The 21,043-nt window shown below is 48.1% G+C and overlaps 1 protein-coding gene across 1 annotated transcript in view; it reads left to right on the top strand.

Moving 5' to 3' along the window:
• The window catches only part of LOC144179494 (uncharacterized), a 49,308-nt gene that overhangs the window by 9,489 nt on the left and 18,776 nt on the right, over window positions 1-21,043 (top strand). The window contains exon 2 of the mRNA XM_077707868.1: window positions 8,766-8,953. Within this exon, the coding sequence (XP_077563994.1) occupies window positions 8,766-8,953 (188 nt within the window). The remainder of the gene's footprint in view (window positions 1-8,765; window positions 8,954-21,043) is intronic.

Here is a 21,043-nt window from a genome sequence, read left to right as displayed (position 1 = left end):
AAAACGCATTTTTGAGGTCTCCATACCTTCAAGCACGTACTCTGAAAGTTTTACCGTTGAATTTGGTCGGGAAAGGTCTTAAAGTCGACTTTGTAAACGCAGCGGGAGCCGCAAAATGCTGAGAATCGGGTTAAAAAAGCTTGAACTTCGCACGTGCGCCACGCTCAAAGCAGACTGCCGGCGGCGGACATCTTGGACTAGCTTTGTGAGAGTATTCTTTCGTCTATGCCTTGTGGCTTCTTTCTTTTTTTTTTATGACGTCTTTATTTCTGCTTTGTACAGGTTATAAACCTTGCGACAGAAATGGGGGAATTTATGGTGGAGGAGGAGGAGGGGGGCCGCTGTCCACGTCTTCGAGGTGGGGTGGTCCCGACGTCGGCTCTGCAAAGAAACGGCCGGGTGCTCTCTCGTCCTTAAAATATTGAAGAAAAGCCCGCCAGAGCCGGAGTGCGTCCGATGGTCCAACGTGCGATGGTGGATCTATCCACTCCTTGAGGGTTCCAGGTCGGCGTACGCCGAGAGACTGAAATGCAGTCTCCCGAACTGCGGTAAAGGCAGGGCAATGCCACAAAATATGTTCAGTCGTGCCTCTTGCGGGGCATAACGGGCACTGCGGGGTCACGTATGAGTGCGGGTTGATGAGGTGTAGTGGTGCTGGGGACAGAAGTTGGCCCGTCTGGGCTCGGCGAAGAATTACCGCCTCCATCCTTCGAAGATTGCTGGGTGGTCGCCGATATTTTTTCTCAGGGTTCGCCAAGTGCCGGAGGATGCTGCGGCGATAGCATTGAGCACGAGGCCATGTCTCGGCCTTATCCATTAGAGGCGACGGTGGGTGTGCAAGGACGACGCATCCAGGCAAAGGTGCGGAAAGAGCTGCAGCACGCGCTGCCTGGTGTGCCTTTTCGTTCCCTGTAATTCCCTCATGCGCAGGAATCCATTTGATGACTATCTTGTAGCCTTCCTCCCGTAGGCGACGGGCTTCTTTCCAAATTGTGTTAAGAACGGAGTAGTCCGCTCCCCCTGCACGGCAGGCGGTGTACGCTGCTTGCGAGTCAGTGTAAATATAATAGGTGCGAGATGACGGATCCCGTCTTTCCACTATTCGAGTAATGGCAAGGCGTATGGTGATGAGCTCAAGATTGGTGACCGTGTGTTCCTCAGTGAGCCGTTGAACTACAGTCGTGTCTGTCTCAGAATCATGGCAAGCTACTAGAAGGGACCGTCCAACTATACACGGATGCCGCCCAGTTCCAGAACAGCGCCGCTTCTTTCTTTGTGCGTATTTTGCGCTGTCTCAAAATAGCGTCCAATGAGGAGAACTAGCGTTACTGCCGATTTCGCGAAGATCGTTTACAAGCCGCTGATTGGCAGGAGCACGCACGCTCGAGGCGAGCCCCTCGCCGACCCCTTCCACGTCTTGATTGGCCGGTACAGTTCAGGTGACATTTTTTTTTCGTTTTGTTTTTGCAGGCACGTGTCTTCCACTGCAGTATTTCCAATTCGGGTGCGTTTTCTCTGCCATTAGTGACTGCGATTCTAGCACAACATCTTTTTCTCTCGTGCTGCAATGCTTGGAGACGTTTACCTCAACGATTTACGCTCTGCAAGCGCATGAAAAAACGGCAAAACATGCCGTAAACCGCGGTGCCGGGATCGCCTGTTACGTACGAATCTGGTCCGGATTTAGTCCAGATTTAGTTAGCTGTTGTGCTTTGGTATTATTTGCGAAAAGAAAATTGGCAGCACAATATGTTTGTGCTTTTCTTTCGTATGCGTAGACATTGAAGGAAGTGCAAAGTAGCAAGCAACGTTACTAGAATAAACTCAGTTTCGGAGCTCCGCATCTCCGCCAGCGGAGGAGGGTGGGCCAAACGGCGGTCGCGAGAACTAGCGGCGCTGCAGTCAAGTCTTGCGCTACTCTCGGGGCGTCGTCTGCTACAGCGGCGGCGGCGGCGTGCCGCCGTGCCGCGGTGGGCCGCCGCGGAGTTGCTCGCGGCGGCTTTCTAGTAGTGCTATGGCCAAGCATAAACATTTATGATACTTTCAGTCGACAAACTTCAAAATTAGTCATCCTTCCAGTTGACACCCCGCATCACATTTGCGCACGGTTTACGTAGATATGCATACGGTCGTCTGTATGCAGTGACTTGCGTGCGTTGCTCATTGGTTGGCTGATTTGACGGTGGGCCTATATTTGAGCTGTGTAGATTGCGTGTAACTTCCATATACGGGAGTTTCTTAGCGAGTGAGCATTTTCAGCATAGTTCCGATAACTACTGAGCTGTCTTATCTCGACCAAAAACGACCCAGCACGTTTGTAAGATAGTGACTTTATATTTATTTTAATTTATAATATATTTTATATTTTATTTTATTGACGAGCCGGCGAGTGTAAAATATTCCACACCTTTTGTTCGTTGCCTCGTTGTAAAACTCTCGAAAATCCACTGCTTTGAAGGCAGCGTGACAGTTGACAATTTATCAATTGTCAGTGTGAGGCCAGGGCAACTCTGAGTCACGGCAGCGTTGCTAATAATCGCTTGCCTTTCTTCTTGCTGTTCTACTTCCGGCGGCTCCTCCGCCGAAGAACTAGGCACTGGACTTTTGCGGGACATCGTGCGTTTTTGGCGTGATTTGCGCCTTGATCCCGAAAGTTTCGGCTTCGATATATGGGGTGGAAGTGCTGGGAACAAATGGCACCGGGCGCGAGCTCCCACTTTCCGCGTGCTATCAAAATTTCTTGTCCGGCAACAACATGACGGTAGTGCTTTACAATGTCGTCATCTTCAAAATGAATGTCACAGACTTTGCACTTCGCAGTTAGCTTTTTATGATTGCGATGTAAAGCTTGCTCCCACCTTTTGAATTCCGTAGGGTCCTTTGGTGGCCCGAAGAAGTGGCGTGAAGTGGAGTAGCCGTTGCGGTAGCCGCTCTTGCACCATGGCGCAAAGCAAGTCGGCATGCCGAACCGTGGATGAATCTCTTGCTCCTCACTACGCTTTGTACATGACGTACGTGTCTTCGAGCAAGCTTCTTCGCATGGCCGAAAACAGTTCCAAAAATGACCGACGAGCAAAGCGTACACACTCGCTGCCAACGTTACTAGTAATGTTGGTCGCTGCAAAGCACTTGCACTTACACCGACGATCTTAATGAAAACCATCTGGAGTGAAGGAGGCGCCCGCTATTGACGCCGACGCTCGCAAGGCAAAACAACACCTGTTTTGCCTGGCTGCAGGCAAAACACGTGAGGGTGGTCGTTCCGGCCCGCAAAGCAGTACGACAGTTTTTGTGAACCTCATCAGTGGGAGGTCCCGTTAACCAGCTTCCGGTGTAGAGTTCCTGTGCTGAATTTTTATGTGCGCCGGGCTGGTCTCACCTTCTACAGCCTTTCGAATTAATTCCGGGTGAATAAAAATCATACACCCCTTTGTTGCTTCCACCGAGTACCTGACTTTTGGAATGTTTCAAGCGAATACGCATTACGCCCTCGAATGCGTATTCGATCATTTAATCGCGTACGGCTAATATGAAATTGCTTAAACAACTGCCTTATGCAGCTCCTTTGGAAGGTAGTAGGGTTGTTGTTTTTTGACACCCCTTTCCTTTTACGCAACCAAAAAATGCTTTCAGGTGGTTATGAGACATCTTGTGCGTGAGCAAATTCTGCAGCTTCCCTGTTTCCACAACCCTGTCAAAAGTTGCCATGACACTGTTCATACGTATGGGGAGTCCTAAAAATACGGTTTTCTTGAGGCCCTAAATAGCTGATTTTCCTTGTGCATCCTGGAGTCCTGTTATGTACAATTCAGCCTTTAAAAAGTCCTCATTGAGTCCTCATTCGCCTTTCGCCGAGGTGCCTTGTACGATCAGGTGGAGGGATTTCTTGAGTTCAAAACATCAAAAAGGCGGTCAAAGATCCTTATGACCTTAGGCGTAGAATCCGCACATTTAAATTGTGGATTAAAGCTTAAACGTGATTTCGCAAAAGTTGAGTGCATCTGCGAGAGATGAACTGAGCGTCAGAACTGTAGGCGAACTTTCATCTTCGGTGATCTAATGTCTCGTATGCAACACAAACAGCGCTGAGGCCGGAGGAGTTGAGACGAGCCCGGCGCATATAAAAGTTGAGCATAAGAACTCTACATCGGAAGCTGGTTAACGGAACCTCGCACTGACGAGATTCACAAAAACTGTCGTGTTGCTGCACAGGCATAAAGGCGCGGCTTTTACAAACGTGTTGGGTCATTTTTCGTCGAGATAAGACAGCTCAGTACTTATCGAAGCTACGCTGAAAATGCTCACTCGCCAAGAAACTCCCGTATATGGAAGTTCAACGCAATCTACACGGCTCAAATATAGGCCCACCGTCGATTCTTAGCCAGCCAATGAGCAACGCATGCAAGTCAATGCGCATACAGACGATCGTATGCATATCTACTCAAACAGTGCACAAATGGGATGCGGTAACGTCGACTGGAAGGATGAAGATGTTTAAGCTTGTCGACCGGGAAGATGATATATGTTTAAATTTAGCAATAGCAGTACTAGAAAGCCACCGCGGTACGTCGGGGCGGCGGCCCGCCGCGGATGGCTGCTGCGGCGGCTCGCCGCAGTAGCAGACGACGCGCCGAGAGTAGCGCAAGACTCGACTACAGCGCCACTAGTTCTCGCGCCCGCCACGCGGCCCGCCTCCCCGGCGGAGCTTTCAAACTGAGTTTATTCTAGTAACGTTGGTAGCAAGTACTGTTTGTGAAGTTCAGAAAAAAGTGTAGTTTTCCAGCGCTATTTGCAAAGGGTTTCATTACTTGCGTAGAGCTTTTCCAGTTATTTTTGGGGTGGTATGGTCGCATTCTTGTTTTTTTCCCGTGAGGAACAGAGTGACATGGTGCTTTTTATATGGTGGCTATGCTGTAGCAAGAGTTAGAAACTAGAGATGTATTTTCCTCTATCTTATTGTGGTGGTACGGTCGCATTCTTGTTTTTTTCCCGTGAGGAGCAGAGTGACATGGTGCTTTTTATATGGTGGCTATGCTGTAGCAAGAGTTAGAAACTAGAGATGTATTTTCCTCTATCTTATTGTGGTGGTACGGTCGCATTCTTGTTTTTTTCCCGTGAGGAGCAGAGTGACATGGTGCTTTTTATATTGTGGCTATGCTGTAGCAAGAGTTAGAAACTAGAGATGTATTTTCCTCTATCTTATTATATTGCGACATCGTGCTCCACCTTACGGAGTGTTTCACTTTTGCTTTGAGGTATCTACCCATTTTCGCCTGTAAACTTGAAACTGAAATTAATTTGAAACTTGAAATGGACTCCCTGCTAAACGGAGGGATGCTGGTTGTTTTTTGCCTCTCCCCCCCTGCCCCCCTCTTTTTTCTGTATTCGGAAAAAAACAAATAAACTTAAATTCAATTCAATTCAACTTTGGGGTTGGCTTTGCTTAGTAGAGGATGGTCTAATATAATAGGGCCTTCTGACATACTCTAGTTAGGTACGTTGTCTGTGGCGTAAGTTCGTAGACTGGCATCCCGGTGACGGGTGAGGAAAAAAGCTATGTTCAGCTTTGAGCGCACTGAAACTGCTGTTCGATAGAAAAAATGCAAGCAAACACGTTGTTTTACGGAAAGCCGCCGTGGGGTCGCATAAACACTGCTGTTCGGTGGACACGAAGCAAGGCCTGTTATCTCTCTTTTGACTCTCCGCTTGAGGTTTGGCCTTCGAACGGTAATAATGCAGCGCACACGCTGGAGCCGGAGGTAGATGACTCCGCATTTTGTAAACCTCCAGATATAGTACAAGAACTGCGTTTCTGGTTTAGATTAGGTTCTAGTGCACGGTAGAACGCCTGAGAATAGTAGAGAGATTAGGTGCTTGGCAGGGAACTTGCACGGCGGCCTGCACGGAGATTAGAGAGGCACCATAATGCGGTTAAATGATATTACATCTCCTCCAAATGGCAATTCTGGCTGCTACAAACGTGCTCTAAAAATGCCTTTCTGGCTGCTCCGAGCCTGCTACAAAAGGCACTTTTGCCTGCTCCCAGGACTGCTCCCAAACCCATGGACCCTGTTCCACCCCTTGCACACGAGACACCCACCCATAATTGAATTCCACCATGGCATCTATGTCCTATATCATGCGACCTGTCATTCACACTAGTAGAAAAAAAATAGGGTACCCAGGAGTGCGATTTTGCAGCACTTCCTGTTCCTGCAGGACAAGTGCAGGTGTGCGGAATTCTTCAGCGACGCGTCCAAAACTGCTTCTACTGTCTCTTGTGTAGCGCACTGACCAAATTTTAGAGTTAACAAAACAATCAATTTTCATAACAGTATTTACACGGCAGAAGCGTATGGCATCTTACTCGTTTCAAATCACATCGTCAAACAATTCACAAGTCCATTGTGTACACAGATTCCCTAAGTGTTGTACAGGCACTGTCATCAGGAAGGTCATCTAAAAACTGTGTGATCAATGCTTTTTTCAAGTAACTATATGCTGGGTACCGGGGCACTGTGGAATCCCTGGCAGTGAGGCCGCCGATCAAATGGCTGGTGCTGCTGTTCTCATGACTACATTTGACGTTACAACAGTACCATACACCGACCTAAAGACACACATCAGACGACAGCTTCGTAACACATGGCAATTACGCTGGAGTCAACAAACAGACAACAAACTACGTGTAATAAAACCACAATTGGGACGCTACACAACTGTCTCACACAACAGATACACTGAAGTCGCCCTGGCTAGGCTGCGGATAGGCCACACACATGTGACGCACTCCCACCTGCTCACTGGATCATCGGGACCCATGTGTAGCAGGTGTGGAAGGGGCCTATCCGTAGTCCACATACTAATCACATGCAGGGCACTTGACACGACACGACACGACACAAACATTTCCCTGAATTATACAGACGACACGTTCCACTGCACCCATCATACTTTTTAGCCGACGAACCAATGTTTTCTAGCCAGCGTGTTCTTAAAGGGACAGACAACCGATTTTTGTCGAGTATATATTCTCTATCCCAAATGAAAGGGCATCGCTTAAAGCACCTTAACGAGAAGCAGTTTTGCTGATAACGCCCTAGAACTTTTTAAATCGAAATTTTTTAAGATTTACGAGCCATATGTGTCCCCCCAAAAATAATGCTGGCAACCATGACATACAGTAGCGCAGCAACATAGTTTTGTCTGTCTGCGAAATGAAAAGCGATATTTAAAAACTTGTCCCGAGCTAAAAAAAGTGTGACTCACAGGCTTTCTTATTCCTTTGTGCACTTTTTCTAATTCACCAGTCCATCTTGCACGAAAGTGCATCTGTTGGGATGCACAATAAGTAGAATTTGGCTCCACGCACGCTTCATGTTGTGGAGGTCGGAAATTAGGTTCTCCCCGGGCACTTCATTTTTTTTTTTTTTTTTTAAGCTGCCGTTGGTGTATTTAGAAACTGAAATCGAATATTTTGGCAGAACAAACGCCCCTGAGTCAGGCAGGATCGTCAAATCTCCTTCACTGGGTCTGTTTACTGAACACTGCCGTTGATTCTGGGCATGGAGGCTCAGTTAGCCACACTGAGGGCAACCCAGCGGCGGTGGGCGGCGTAAAAAGTTTCGAAATAATGTTTAAAAATACACATACAATTTAAACTTATACAAATACTGGTGTTAAAAACTTTTCAATAAGTGAATAAACGTTTCAGCAGTTACAGTAGCTGCTAGGTTTGCAGGTCACGTGACCGGGGCGCACATTGTAGTGCCAAGTTTCGACACTACGAACCGCCACCCTTCCGATTTCATAAAGTTTGCTGCCAAATTAAATTATTTCCGCCACTTTGTTTATAAATTGCTTGTGGTTACCGGGCTATATAAAACATTGGCTTTCATATGAGCTAGAGAAAATATATGTAACAAAAATCGGTTGTCCGTCCCTTTTAAGTTTTTAGCTGATGTAAAATTTCTGCACATCTTGTCATATCACATCTAATCATCCTGGCCCTATACACCAGCCATCTCCATTGTATTTTCACTGCGTCACTTTTACTTCTGTCGGCCTTGCGCCATAAAAATACGAACATCATCATCATCATCACTTTTACTTCTACTCACAGGTTTTAGTATTTACAGTCTCATCAACCATTAAATAACTTCTTCTCTGGCGCTCTTTGCCCTTAGTCGGCCTTGCGCCATAAAAAATCCAACCATCATCGGGACCGCCTGCTACTTGCTGCTATCCTGCAGCTTTACCTTTGGCAGAGGCTGTGTTTTGTTGGTAGTCGTGAACCGGCATGCCAAGTAAGCGTATTGCGCCGATTACAAGCATGCCTGGGTGAATCAGATTTATCGCGCGATCTAATGCTCGCCGAAGCTTAGGCAGTCAGAACGGGGCATCACCACCACCCGTTGCTCGTTGAAAGGTACACAGATTGGTAGCTCTGCTACCTGCCAGCATGTTTCGGAGACGCCTTTACCCTGCTTTTTGCTACTCCTTGAGCAGTAACCTCTGCCACTGCCAATTCAGAAGAATGCTTGACACACCTTCCAGATGCAACTGCTGACGTGACGGGGGGTGCAGGCCGAAAGCAGAAGCCACTGGAGAGCCAAGGAGCGCAATTCACACGTTACTTGCAGTTCCCACGGTGGCAGATGCTTCTTCCATCCACTCTGTTGGGAGGCTGTTGTGGGGCAGCGGGGTTGCAGACAGGCACGTAGCCAAGGGGGACGGTCCCATGAGCGTGTGGCCCCCTGGTGCAGGTGTTGGAGGAGCAGGAGATGTGGCGCCAGTGGGAGCTCGAGCGGGGCCTCACCATGATGGTGTCGGATGAGGCGCTTGCGCGGCGCCAGCGCCCCCAGGACCAGCAGCGGCCCCTGCCCCCCTCCCCTCCTGCGGCCGGCAGCAGCCAGAGCAGCAGCACGCAGGCCCGCCCCTCCTCCCCCGAACGGTGAGTCTCTCTCGTAGGAACAGCAGGGGCGACAACGCGAGTCCCTGCGGGGACACAGGGCCCACTGCCATTTTTGTGGGAAACACCCTGTGCTTGTGGCTGCACCAGTTCATAAAATTCGGTTTGCGTAAGCATTGCGTCCCGCTTGAACTTGCAGCCACCACCGTTATTGTGAGTGTAGGCATTGGTAGGTAAGCATCTGTTGCGCAATACCTGGTAGGTACCATTTGATGATGGTACACCTCAGGGCTAATGTTAAATAAACTTTATACTCGTTAATTCAGCTCCCATTATTTTGGAAATTTGGAGAATTCAGTATTCCTACTCCCTCCCTTACAAAATGTACATTGCCTAATGGGCCACGCGCCTTCATTATTTTGGTGCAAATCCATGCGCGAAACGCTTGCTACAGCGTCGGAAAAGGAGGATGATCCGCTTTTTGTGGTCGGAATCGAATCTGGATCCCTCGCATTATGAAGCCAATTTCTATCCGATAGTGCCATTCAAACGCGGTATTCATGCGCAGAGTGTTGGAGGGGATCTTAGCGCTGCGTCGTCGCCACAGTGACTACGCTTGCTAGGGTGCGTTGCACGCCAGGAGATGAGCGGCCAATTTGAAATGGCCGCGCTGCAGAATCCCGTCCCTGTTCAATGCACGGACGTTGCCATTCACAAGCCACGGTGCATGCCGGGAGATATGTGATGAGGCTAAGAAGCCATGTAAAGGCAGAATATCATCCCCTGTGGTCTAGGATGTAAAAGGAAAAATACATGCTAAAAGCATACACCAAGTGTACGCAGAAATGCCAGCACCTCTTTTGTTCGTAAGTTAATGGGGGCGCTGTCAAAAACACAACCAAAGCTGCGGCATTGTTGGTACACCTGATTGCTTTACTGCAAGCTGCACTAGCAGGTACACATCTCGTTGCGGGACTCAGAATGGTAGCCAGAGGCAATGGTGACCTAGTCACTGCAGTCGAAAATTGCTTCGTGCTGCACGTTAAAATTTTCGGCCTCTACAAGGCATGCTTGTCGAAGTGCAGTTTGGATGAAGATTTTCAGATTGGATGAAGATTTGCAGTTTGGATGATGTAGCAGTGTGGTAGCGTGTGCCAACATCTTTTGCTTTTGCAGAGGTGGGCACATTGAGAAAGTCTTGTCGACGATTCGGAAGATTGGTAGATATTCTATTTGCAAATTGAACTATTCGAGGTACCATATGATTCATATTTGGACATTGAGTATTTGCACACCCCCGCTATACACGTACAGCTTTGCTGTAAAATATGTATACATTGTGATGCTCAATACAGGGACCATCCCTGGCTGCTGTCAAGTAAGGGTTTTGTTGCACTGTGTTCCTCGAGGGAGAACGAGGGTTATTCAGGAGTCTCTGACTTGCTATACGCTCCTAGTGGTGCCACCGTGTCATAGTGGAACAGCAGAGAAGTAGACGGGGAAAACCCGGTTGTTGTTCTAGATGTCATTTTCAAATGCGCACGACCCTCCCTTGGCATGTTTGCCTCCCACGTTTCCTTTACTTGCTTGCTTGCGCTCGCACCTACCAAGAAAAGCCAGGGAATTAGTGAAGTAGAGAAAGATGCCACGAAGGCCTCTTGTTCCGAGGCCAGGATGAAGGAGGCATCGGGCCAGAGGGGGAGGAAGTTTCTGCAAAGGGAAGATTCGACATCCCCCTGAAAATGCCGCCGCACGGCTGTGTACGGTTTTCTCAGAAACTGTGCACTGGAGGAAGAAAATGGAGGAAGCTCACACTAACGTGTAGGGGGCGAAGCTGCACCCAGCCTTCGCGACCATCGCGAAGGTTTTAAGTCCACAATAGCAGCTCATTTGCTTCTTCACTGCCGCAACGACCTTTGCTCCATCGTTGTTGCTATAAGTATGATCTTCCTTCATGTGTTGTCCCAATTACGGCTGGAGTTTTTTTTGGCAAATCTTTCTGAGTGGGTATGCTTGGCTTGACAAACGTGCGCAGGTGATGCTGGGTGGTCGTTGCGGGGTATGCACACACGAGCGCTACACATTTTCTTGGTTTTGTTAACTGCCGAGTGGACGCCGCGAGGTCCGTGCTCACATGTGCGCAGACACAAAAAATGGTGATTTGCTAAACAGCGTCGCTGTGAAAAATCATCCTGGTCGTGTATTTGAAGCCGGGAGCACCGCCTAACTGAGCGCTGATTAAACTGGAGCACAGCGCGTGGCTGTAGTGAGGCGTCCCATTTTGATGTTTGCTGCCTGAGGTGTGTGTCCTTCAAAGAAGTTTCCCCGTGTATGTTTACCGTTTGCCTGCATGCCCTCGGGGTTTTGTTTCGGAGAAACAAGCTCCTCCACCCATCCCACTTTTGTGGTGTGGGAACGTGTGCAGGATTGCGGCGATGCGTGTTCTCAGGGTTGCGGCCTTTCCCGCATCACTGAGCCACTGCTGGGGTGCTTGCATTCGCGGCACCCTGACCTGCCGAAGTGGGCCAGCGTGCCACGACTTTTGAGTGTTCCCTTCTTGTTGCTCCCTGCCAGGTGTTGCAAGCCTGGTTGTGGGCAGTGAGTGCATGAAATTCCCTCCCTCGTAGTGCGCCCTGTTTGGGGGGTCCTCGACCATCGGCGCTGTTGTGTGGCCAGCACGGTGACTGCATGGACGCACACTAGGAGTTTGAATTGCGTTTGGCCAGAGGAACATTTCCGGGCTTTTGCAGGGGCAGCAATACCATCTAGATTTCCAAGCTTCAGGCTAGGGGGACGGTAGAGTGATCTGCATCACAAGTGCGGCTGTTCCAGCCTGTTGGTTTTACTATTTCCCTAGCCACGGTGGGCCCCACGGAAAGCAGAATTGGTGGCTCGGGGTCGGCGCTCAGCAGCCAGCTCGACTGTGCCGGTTGTGGCCGGTCATCTTCTGTGTTCACTGCCTCTTGTGCCAGCTCATTGTGCGCACTTCCCTGTGCAGGCATTTTACGTTACCGAAGCACTAGGCTAGGCCACACAAGAGTCCTTCAGTGCCTTTCTGGTCATGAAACTTCGCTGTCACGCTATGGGAGAGCTTCGTACGCTGCCGCGCCGCAGCGCTGGTGTTGATCGGAGGGCAGCCAGGGGCGTGGTCAGAGCGCGTTTGGGAGGGAACGGACCACGGAGTAAGGTAAAACAGACGCTCGCCGCCTTATCAGCAGTGCGCTTTCGCGTTACGTGTCGTGGGCCGCTCAAATGGATTTATCATTTGGTGAGTGGCGAAAAAATTTGGTGTGAATGGGCATGCTGCTACTGCGTTCCTGCCTGCCGGTCTGGCTACAGAGCAGCAGTGGCCGCCCGATGCCCTCCGATTTGCGGTGGTGCCCCTCGCGGTAGCCTTTGTCCCTGTTTGAAACTTGGCCGGGAGTTTCATGACCAGAGAAGCATTGAAGGACTCTGTCCACACGCTGCCTTGGGCAGGCAGTGGACCAGTTGGCGAACCCTGCTGGTGTGTGCTTTGGGGTTTTTGAACATCTTGAGGTGGCCCACGCACAACAGAAGGAAGTAGACGAACCACAGCACTGTGGTTTGGCCCTGTTGTCCTTGTTGTGCTGGGGCCACCTCAAGATGTCCGGGGAAGTGGACCAGTGCAAGGGTCTTCTGCTTTGCGGTCAGCCGCGGGTGCAGTTGGGCTTGCGTGAACTGGTGAGAGAGGGTAGCCGTTGGGGCTCTAGGACTGCTTCATTGTCGCGTTAGCCTAGTCAAGTCCACCTAGTTAACCCTTTCAGACGCCGCTCGCTATTTCCCCAACAAATTTTTTTTTTGTGGTTTCTGTGCTCTGTGTCTTACCAAGTAAGATGAATTGGCAGGTTACTGACCCCAAAACAATCTTAGTGTCTTTTTACGGTCATGTACAGAACTGTGTCTTACCGGTACTCACCTACGGGGCAGAAACTTGGAGGCTTATTAAAGAGGGTTCAACTTAAATTGAGGACGACTCAGCGAGCAATGGAACGCATGATAGGTGTAACATTAAGGGACAGGAAGAGAGCGGAGTGGGTCAGGGAACAAACGCGTGTTAAGGACATATTAGTAGAAATTAAGAAGAAGAAATGGACGTGGGCAGGGCATGTAATGCGAAGGCAAGATAACCGTTGGTCATTAAGGGTAACAGAGTGGATCCCTAGAGGAGGCAAGCGTGGCAGGGGGCGGCAGAAAGTTAGATGGGCAGATGAGATCAAGAAGTTTGCGGGGATTAGTTGGTTGCAGTTAGCACAGGACCGGGGTAATTGGAGATTAATGGGAGAGGCCTTTGCCCTGCAGTGGGCGTAGATAGGCTGCTGCTGCTGATGATGATGACAGAATGTGTACATAGCATCACAGAGGTCAGGAGCGTCAAGTAGCGCTGAATATTTCCACATCATATATATTTGTGTGATATGCATTTTTTTCTATATTTTTAGGGCTGCAAGTATGTTGAGAAAACCGGGAGAGAGTTGAAAAAGCTCACCCGCTGAAGCCCTCGCGTGCGTCGTGGTTTTGTTTGTTTATGCTCTTAGTAATCTTCCTAGCCACCAGATGGCCCTAAAATCTTCATTTTTAGGCGAAGGATACAAAATTATGCTAAACTAGCAAAAACTTTCAGCTTTGCTAATTATTTTTGTAAAAAAAACGCAGGATTGAAATGTCCACAGTTGTGTACATAGCGTTAAGCCCTCTTCTAGACACAGCATGGAAGTCAACCACGGTGCAGGCTACTTTGCTGCTGGAACTGAAAAGGATGGTGCCAGTCCCACCTTGTGTATTTGCGTGGTGACTAGGGGAGCGTGACCATTTGAAACTTCCAAAAGTCGAAGTGAATAGCCCGAAATTCAATTCGGCCTCGAATTGTATAGCGGGGACTAGGTATTCTAAAATTTGGAATGAAATTTTCAAAGTATGTCGAAGTTCGAAAACGGCACTGGTCTCCTCTGCTCCCGGCAGCAGGCTTTTGCACACTGCTGCCGAGACGTGCGGCCATGTGGGGCAAGCGGAAGGCGCTTCCTGTGGGCAGTGCCTCGGACCTGCGGGCCATTGGGCCAGTTCTGGCCTTGGTGGTAGCAGAACCAATGGCCTCGAACCGAGGAAGCGGTAGCTTTGGCTGAGTGCGGCACGCCCTGGTGGCGGAATGCCCCGCGCCCACAGCGGCGAACCTAGCGGTGGCTTTTGTTCCTCACTGAAACTACGACCGGAGTTCAGTGATCAGAACAGCATTGAAGGACTTGGGCACTGCAGAAGGTGCCCATTGGCAAGGGCAAGGCGCCATGGAGGCATGCACAGGGAGGGTTCAGGAGTCGAAATAATTTCTCGTGCTTTCTGCTGCACCACGGTTTGCTTGTACAATTGGCATGAACTTTCAAGAAACTGACATTTGTGTGTTTTGTTCCAAGAGAAATTTCTGCATGTTAGCATGTCAGAATATACACCCCCATTACGCTAACGCTGAAACACTTCTGGTTGAAGTCATTACGTCAAATGAATGTTGTCATAAGTAAAGGTAAAAGCTGCGGGCAGGCTTCTGTATGTCTTTATGCCTCTGAAAAAGAAATTGGGAACCCTTTTAACATAGCCTTTTATTTTTTCTGCAGGCTATAGTTACTGAAGTATGTAATGCTTGAGAAATGGTAAACTTGAGTTTTCTCACTGGAAATCGCCAAATATTTGCTTGAATTTTAAACTATTCAAATAATTTCCTTGTTCACTTCGTACTAGAGTGTGAAGGCGAGCCCGCCTTTACACTCTAGTACGAAGTGGACTACGACTCGTATTCGTGGCAAAAAAACAGTGCAAAGAAACTGAATGGAAGACAAGAAAGAGACAAACACGGGTTCACTTCGTGTTTGCTTTGAAGCCACAAATCACTGTTTGCCCACTCGTTATAACACTCGTTGTTATAACAAAGTAAAGTGTTCTTTTTTCCAATGTTTCGTGTGTTTTAGGGTTTGGGAATCTCCCTTTTTTACCTTTTAATTGCATGATGTTTCTTGTTATAGGTGCTTTCTTTTTACAAAACTGTGCCTGCCTCTGTAGTGCTGGCCAGAGTCCCGCAGTGGGCACCAGGTGGGGAACTCGGTTTCAGAATCCAGGCTGCGCGGGCTCCCCAGCTTTGTTGCAAAGCAAGGGCAAGTGCGTTGGCACGACGCCTAGGTCACGGAAACTGAACATTGCGGAACGTCTGCCCCATGGAGCAAGAATAAGACAGGAGGGGAAACGAGGCTTCCTAGTGCGGCCAGATAACACCACAAGTGCATCTGCCGCGGGTGAGGAAACTGTGCGGCCACCGCTTTCTGCATTGCACCGCGCAGCCATGGAAAGAAGAGCGGCCGCTATCATTTTGTCCAATGGGTGCCGCTGCCCGCTTCTTCACCCCTGCAGCGATGAAGCTTTGCAGTCCGCCTTGGCTTTCATTGTGGCGTTATCTGGTCTGAATATGGAAAAACAGTGCTAAAACGAAACAAAAGAACGGGACAAGACTGGGCGCTGACTAACAACAACAAGTTTTATTTCGCCGTGGCGGAATATATACCCTCGGAAAGCACGAAAAGAAAGAAAGGGAGACAAACATTCAATACTTTCTTAGCACACATGTCTGCTCGAAAAGAGGGTGTCGTCTGGTGTAATCTATGACATTCCGTTGTCCCGCGGTAAATCATGCACGGGCCAAACAGGGCGGTGTCTGAATGATAGGCTGCGAGAACACGCGAACACAGTGAAAAATAAAACTGGCAGTAATTTGGCTCTTCACTGTGCGGAATGCGCGGATCGTAAATGTACCCCTCTTCTCGAGCAGACACGTGCGCTAAGAAAGTATAAAGGAAAAAGTGCCAGAGAAATCTACGAAGCACATGTCATCCACAAGCGGGGTGATTCGTCTGTCAGTAAGGCATCCATTGAATTGTTAGAAAAAGAACTTAGTTATCTTGATCAATGAATGTTATTTTCGCACATGCGCCTTGTGTATTAGTGGAATGTTTGTCTCCCCTTCTTTCTTTTCGTGTTTTCCGAGGGTTTATATTCCGCCACGGCGAAATAAAACTCGTTGTTAGTCAGCGCCCAGTCTTGTCACGTTCTTTTGTCCCATTTTAGCTCTGTTTTTCCATATTCAGTTATGTACCAACAAGCCTGCACCAGCACACTTTTTCAGTTATCTGGTCGCTTGCTGCGCTTATCGCGATGGGCTGTCTCGCCTCCCATGCATTCTTGTTCCGTGGTCTATGCCGAGTCACAGGAGTAGCCCCGTGAAACTTGCCTTTCATGTTAGGAAGCCTGAATTGGGGCGTTGCTCATTGCTATACTCGGATACAAGTCAAGAAAAAAGGGGCGTCGCCCAATCCCCCACTTCCACCACTCCCTTCCAGCCAATAGTGTCGCTCTATCAAGGTGACGTCGTGGCCGACCGCCTTGCACCTGCAGGCAGCGCTTGGAGCCAAGCTTTCCTTAATGCGTCCGTGCCGAAAAGTAGTTCTTAAAGAAGCCATGAAGAGAAAACACAAGTTTGGTTCATTCGAAAGATTGCCTCGTTAGAACCATAACGACACCACTTATAACGCAAACTTCGCTCAAATAAGCTACATAATTAGGAAAAAAGGAAATGACCATGCGACCCACCAGCTCATTTTCCGCAACAGAACCTGTGATGTCACTTGGGAATGCTCTGCGATTGGCGGAGGCCGGCAAAAGCAAACGCATGTTAGGCAGGGCTTACAGTTTGCATAGCGAGCTAAATGCCCGTGAAACATACTGCACATTCTTTTTATGACAAAGAACGGTGGAGTAAACGGTTGAAGGTCCGAACGAACACGCAAGCGTGTGCGCCAATGCTTACGAAACTAGCGCCGGCCGAGCTCGACATCTCGCCGTCGCGCAGACGAATTTTCGGGTTCGAGGCTCTTCGGGGCCAACGAACCGTTCCAGCACGCACAGCCGCGACCTTGCTTCGTATCGTAATCCCTTCACAGGAGGTTGGCCGTCATATCGCCAACCAGCAAAGGTAAAAATAGAAACGAGGGGAGTAAGGAACAGCAAGCAGCGACGAGATAGTGACAGTCGTCGCAGTTTCGGAATGGTGTTGGCTTGCTGCTATTGTTAGGAGCTCGTTTACAGTTTACAACCACTGAAAACTTCAGTTTGTTCGAGTACTTTACAATGAAATTTCGTTGCTACGTTTTGAAATGCCCATGTAGTACGCGCAAATCGTCGAGGGAGTGCGACATCCCCGCCGGTAAGGAGATCTGATTTCATGTGCTGCCCAACGACGAACCTCGGCGAAGCAAGTGGCTACGTTTAGAGAACTATGCAAACGGAGGAGAAAGAGAGCTAAAGGAAGTACGAGTGTGCTCGCTTCATTTCCGAGGAAGTGATTACGGCAGGGACCCTTACGTTAGCTCACTCCTGGGACATGCTGGCGCTCGTCGCCGACTTCGTCAAATCGCTCTGACCTTGGGGAAAAAAATGCCGTAAACACCGCGCATTGACGCTCGTATCTTTCTGGTCAAAGCAGAGAGCTCGCGCGAACGGCTTTCCATACACGACACCGGCCAACTGGCATAAGTGATACTGCTACTGAAATTGAACTATTATTAACCGTAATCAAAATACGGCACATACGTACCAGTCTATATTGGTCCGTCGCGACGGGGCTGACGAGGCAGCGGTGCCGACGGCTGGGCGTTAGTCTGTTGTGGCTATCGCGGAATGGTCGCTTTCCCGTCCACCGCCTATACCACAACTGCTGCCGCTCGTGCACTTAGAAGCATTGAGCGTTTTAGTGGTGTGAGGTTGTTAATGCAAGCCCGAGCTCCTCGGCGAGAGTTTTGTTCTCCGGATCAGGCGATTCCATGACTAGGGCTGCGGGTGCACTAGGTTTTACTAGTATTTTTAAAATGGCCGCCGTCTCGATCGACTCCCGCGTGTGGGTGCTATATGGAGTCGACATACTAAGTAATTTGTCTCATGGACCGGCTCTATGACGCCATTGTACACGTCACGGAATGTTCAATTTTAGCGGGAGATTTAAAATTTTGGCTTAAATTGCCTTATTTCTCAGTGAATAAAGCATCATTTGCTTCCGGGAAAGCGCTTGGGGTACTATGAAACACCTAATCTTTCGAATAAAACAAACTGTTGTTTTCTCTTCATGGCTCCTTTAAGGGGGGACACTGGTCTTAAAACAACTTCTTTTATTTTCAAGTAAACTCTGTGAAACTTGTCAGTCTTGCTGCTTTTTTCCCACTGATTTCAAATATGCCAGTATTTTTTCAGTTGGTCAATTAGTTACCAAGATAATTAGAGATAATTAGCCATTTTGCCCCAACAATTAACAAAACAGTGTTGCTCACAAAACTGTAATCTTTATATTTTCCATTACTATGAACCCTGCTGAATGCAATCTTGGAAACAGTTTTTTGATGCACCGCTTGGAACTAATTTTACGGCTCATTAAACTTCGGTAGCACCAGTGGCAAGGAACCATTTTCAGTGCCCATTTCAAACACCGAAGTTTAATGAGCTGTAAAATTAGTTCCAAGCGATGCATCAAAAAACTGTTTCCAAGATTGCATTCAGCAGGGTTCATAGTAATGGAAAATATAAAGATTACAGTTTTGTGACCAACACTGTTTTGTTAATTGTGGGGACAAAAATGGCTAATTATCTCTAATTATCTTGGGAACTAATTGACCAACTGAAAAAATACTGGCATATTTGAAATCAGTGGGAAAAAAGCAGCAAGACTGACAAGTTTCACAGAGTTCACTTGAAAATTAAAAGAAATTGTTTTAAGACCAGTGTCCCCCCTTAAGGGCGCCTTCACTTTGAGCGGAGATAAAAACCTTAGCTAAAATTCTTCATGTGCCCGTTTTAATGCAACGCGTGAAAGAACTTATCGTCAGCTGCAGTAGCGAGTTTCAATTATATTCCTGATGGTGAATTTCTGCTCTTCCGGGTTTTCCCTCAGCCGCTTGCTTCTGGCAGCTTCTGGTTTTATGCATTGCCGGCCCCATTTCCTGCCATGGATCCCGAAGAAGTCGCATCTGAATGTGCTTCATCGTTCTCGACTGAGAATTGTGGTGCGTTGCCATCTACGCCACGCCGATGGTACAAGAAAAACAAAAGCGGCCGGGTCATCTGCAGCTGTGTGTAAGGCGGCCAGCTATTAGCCAGTGCTGCCTTTGCCCCTTTCAGTTAGTGTGGAGTGCGCAATTTAGCTTAAGTAGGTGTGTTTCCATAGCTGCAGGAGCAAGAAACTCCATCAGACAGCAGAGAAGACCAGACATGCTGTTTGTGTGCTTTATTAAGACTTATTTCTGGAGTTAACTGAGCAGCCTGTGTGTGCAGCGTAACTTGTTCATGGTTGATTGCTTTGATATGTAGCTATGAGAATCAGAAGATGCAATTTCAGTTTTTGGTTTTTATTTCATTTGCCATTACTCAATGTTGTATGCTGTGTTGTAGAGTCAACAGGGATTTTTCAGTATGACAGTGAGGGTGACAAGTTATTTTAACAATTGATGCATGATCTCATTTGCTGTAGTGAACCGAGCGGTGTATTGTGTGGTGCTGGCTCAGGACGGGTTGCCTTGATATGTGGCTATGAGAATCAGAAAAGGCTGTTGCAGTGCTTGGTTTCTGATTTCATTTGTTGCAAGTGTGGTGCAGGAATTAGGCCGAATGAATGCAGTCCTGACAAGACACTGCGTGGCAGACGTATCCATAAAAGAAAATTGTACATCTCGAGCTAGAGGAAACCCACACTGTTCCAAACTATTTTCTGGAAGCAGGGCCACGCTCGCACTATGCGATAGCTTTCGCTGCACAGGGAGGATGGCTATTCGCATGTATAGCATGAGGTGTGTGCAAGCAGAGTCAAGCGAGTTCGCAAATTCACTTCAAGCAGAATAATCTGCAGTGTGTGGCTCCAGGGCTCCTTGTGCGACACTATGTAAATGGCTATAAAGGCAAGTTTCACCTACAGGAAAAGATGCTAGCTCGAGTTTTCACCCCGCGTTTTTTACATTGTTTGGACACTTATGTGTGTATTGGATGCAGAAACAAAGTTGCAAATTAAATGCCTACATGAAAGCATGTAACTGAACATTGTGTGCCCGTGTGGCTGGCTGAGCCAAGTTGTCTTCTTGTAGAACATTGAGAACAAATAAATCTGCTTCAGTGTCTTATTGCTCGTTTCATTTGCTCTACATAATTCAGCAGTGCGTCTGTTTAGCTGTCTGAGCCAAATCTGACAGGATACAGCAGTGAGGACAAGAACAGTTGCTTCGGTGTTTTATTTCTAATTTGATTCCATTTAGCTATCTGCTGTCTTACGCAGGACTTGGGATAAATAGGTTTTATCTGTTGCCTACTCCTCTGGATAAAATGCAGAAGCACAATGTTAAAAACAATCCCCAAAGCTTTGGGAAGGGGAAACAAGGTTGGTTTCAATCGATCCTCCCATGTATGAGAATAATTTCATGTAGTGCATATTTGGCGAGATTATAAATTTCCTTCTGAACACATGATCCGATTTTGGCTCTTGCGTAGCAAGGAAAGTGTGATATGCATTGACCAGTTTCAGTGCAGCGATGTGTACCATATGTGTGCTTCCATGCATCAACTAAACCACTACGCAACCCTTCAAACAGACTTCATTGCCTGCGTTATGAAGTGGGCATCAATTCATGTCCTGTCATTGTGATTTACACTCCTAGTATATGTGTAGACATTGCACGAGTTGAGTTGCGAACAGTGCTGTGGCAAGCAGCAGCTTGCTATTTGACTTGGAGCAGCGAGCTTCTCGCTCCAGCGGCCACTTATGACGCAACAGTGAGAATGCATGAAATGCTGAGCTGTTTTCCGCCCTGAAGGCTTTGTTTCGAATTTAGAGCACGTGCATGCAGATGACCATTGCAGCAGCAGCTTCTTACTTAAGAGACAAACACAAGGCGAGCAGTGTCTATATACGTAGCTTCAATAATGCACATCTCACGCAAGAATTTGATTTGGTGAACAATATGGATGCGCATGTGTAGAAAAAGCTGAAAGGTGGTTTATTTGATTTCAGTGCTGCGTTTCATGTCTTCACATGCATTGTTGCAGCTG

Source organism: Haemaphysalis longicornis, unplaced genomic scaffold (genome assembly GCF_048455015.1).
Source record: "Haemaphysalis longicornis isolate Haplotype H1 unplaced genomic scaffold, Haemaphysalis longicornis Haplotype H1 scaffold_4, whole genome shotgun sequence".
Lineage (NCBI taxonomy): Eukaryota > Metazoa > Arthropoda > Arachnida > Ixodida > Ixodidae > Haemaphysalis > Haemaphysalis longicornis.
The sequence above is the reverse complement of the archived record's forward strand: the minus strand, read 5'-3'. Positions and strand labels throughout refer to the sequence as shown.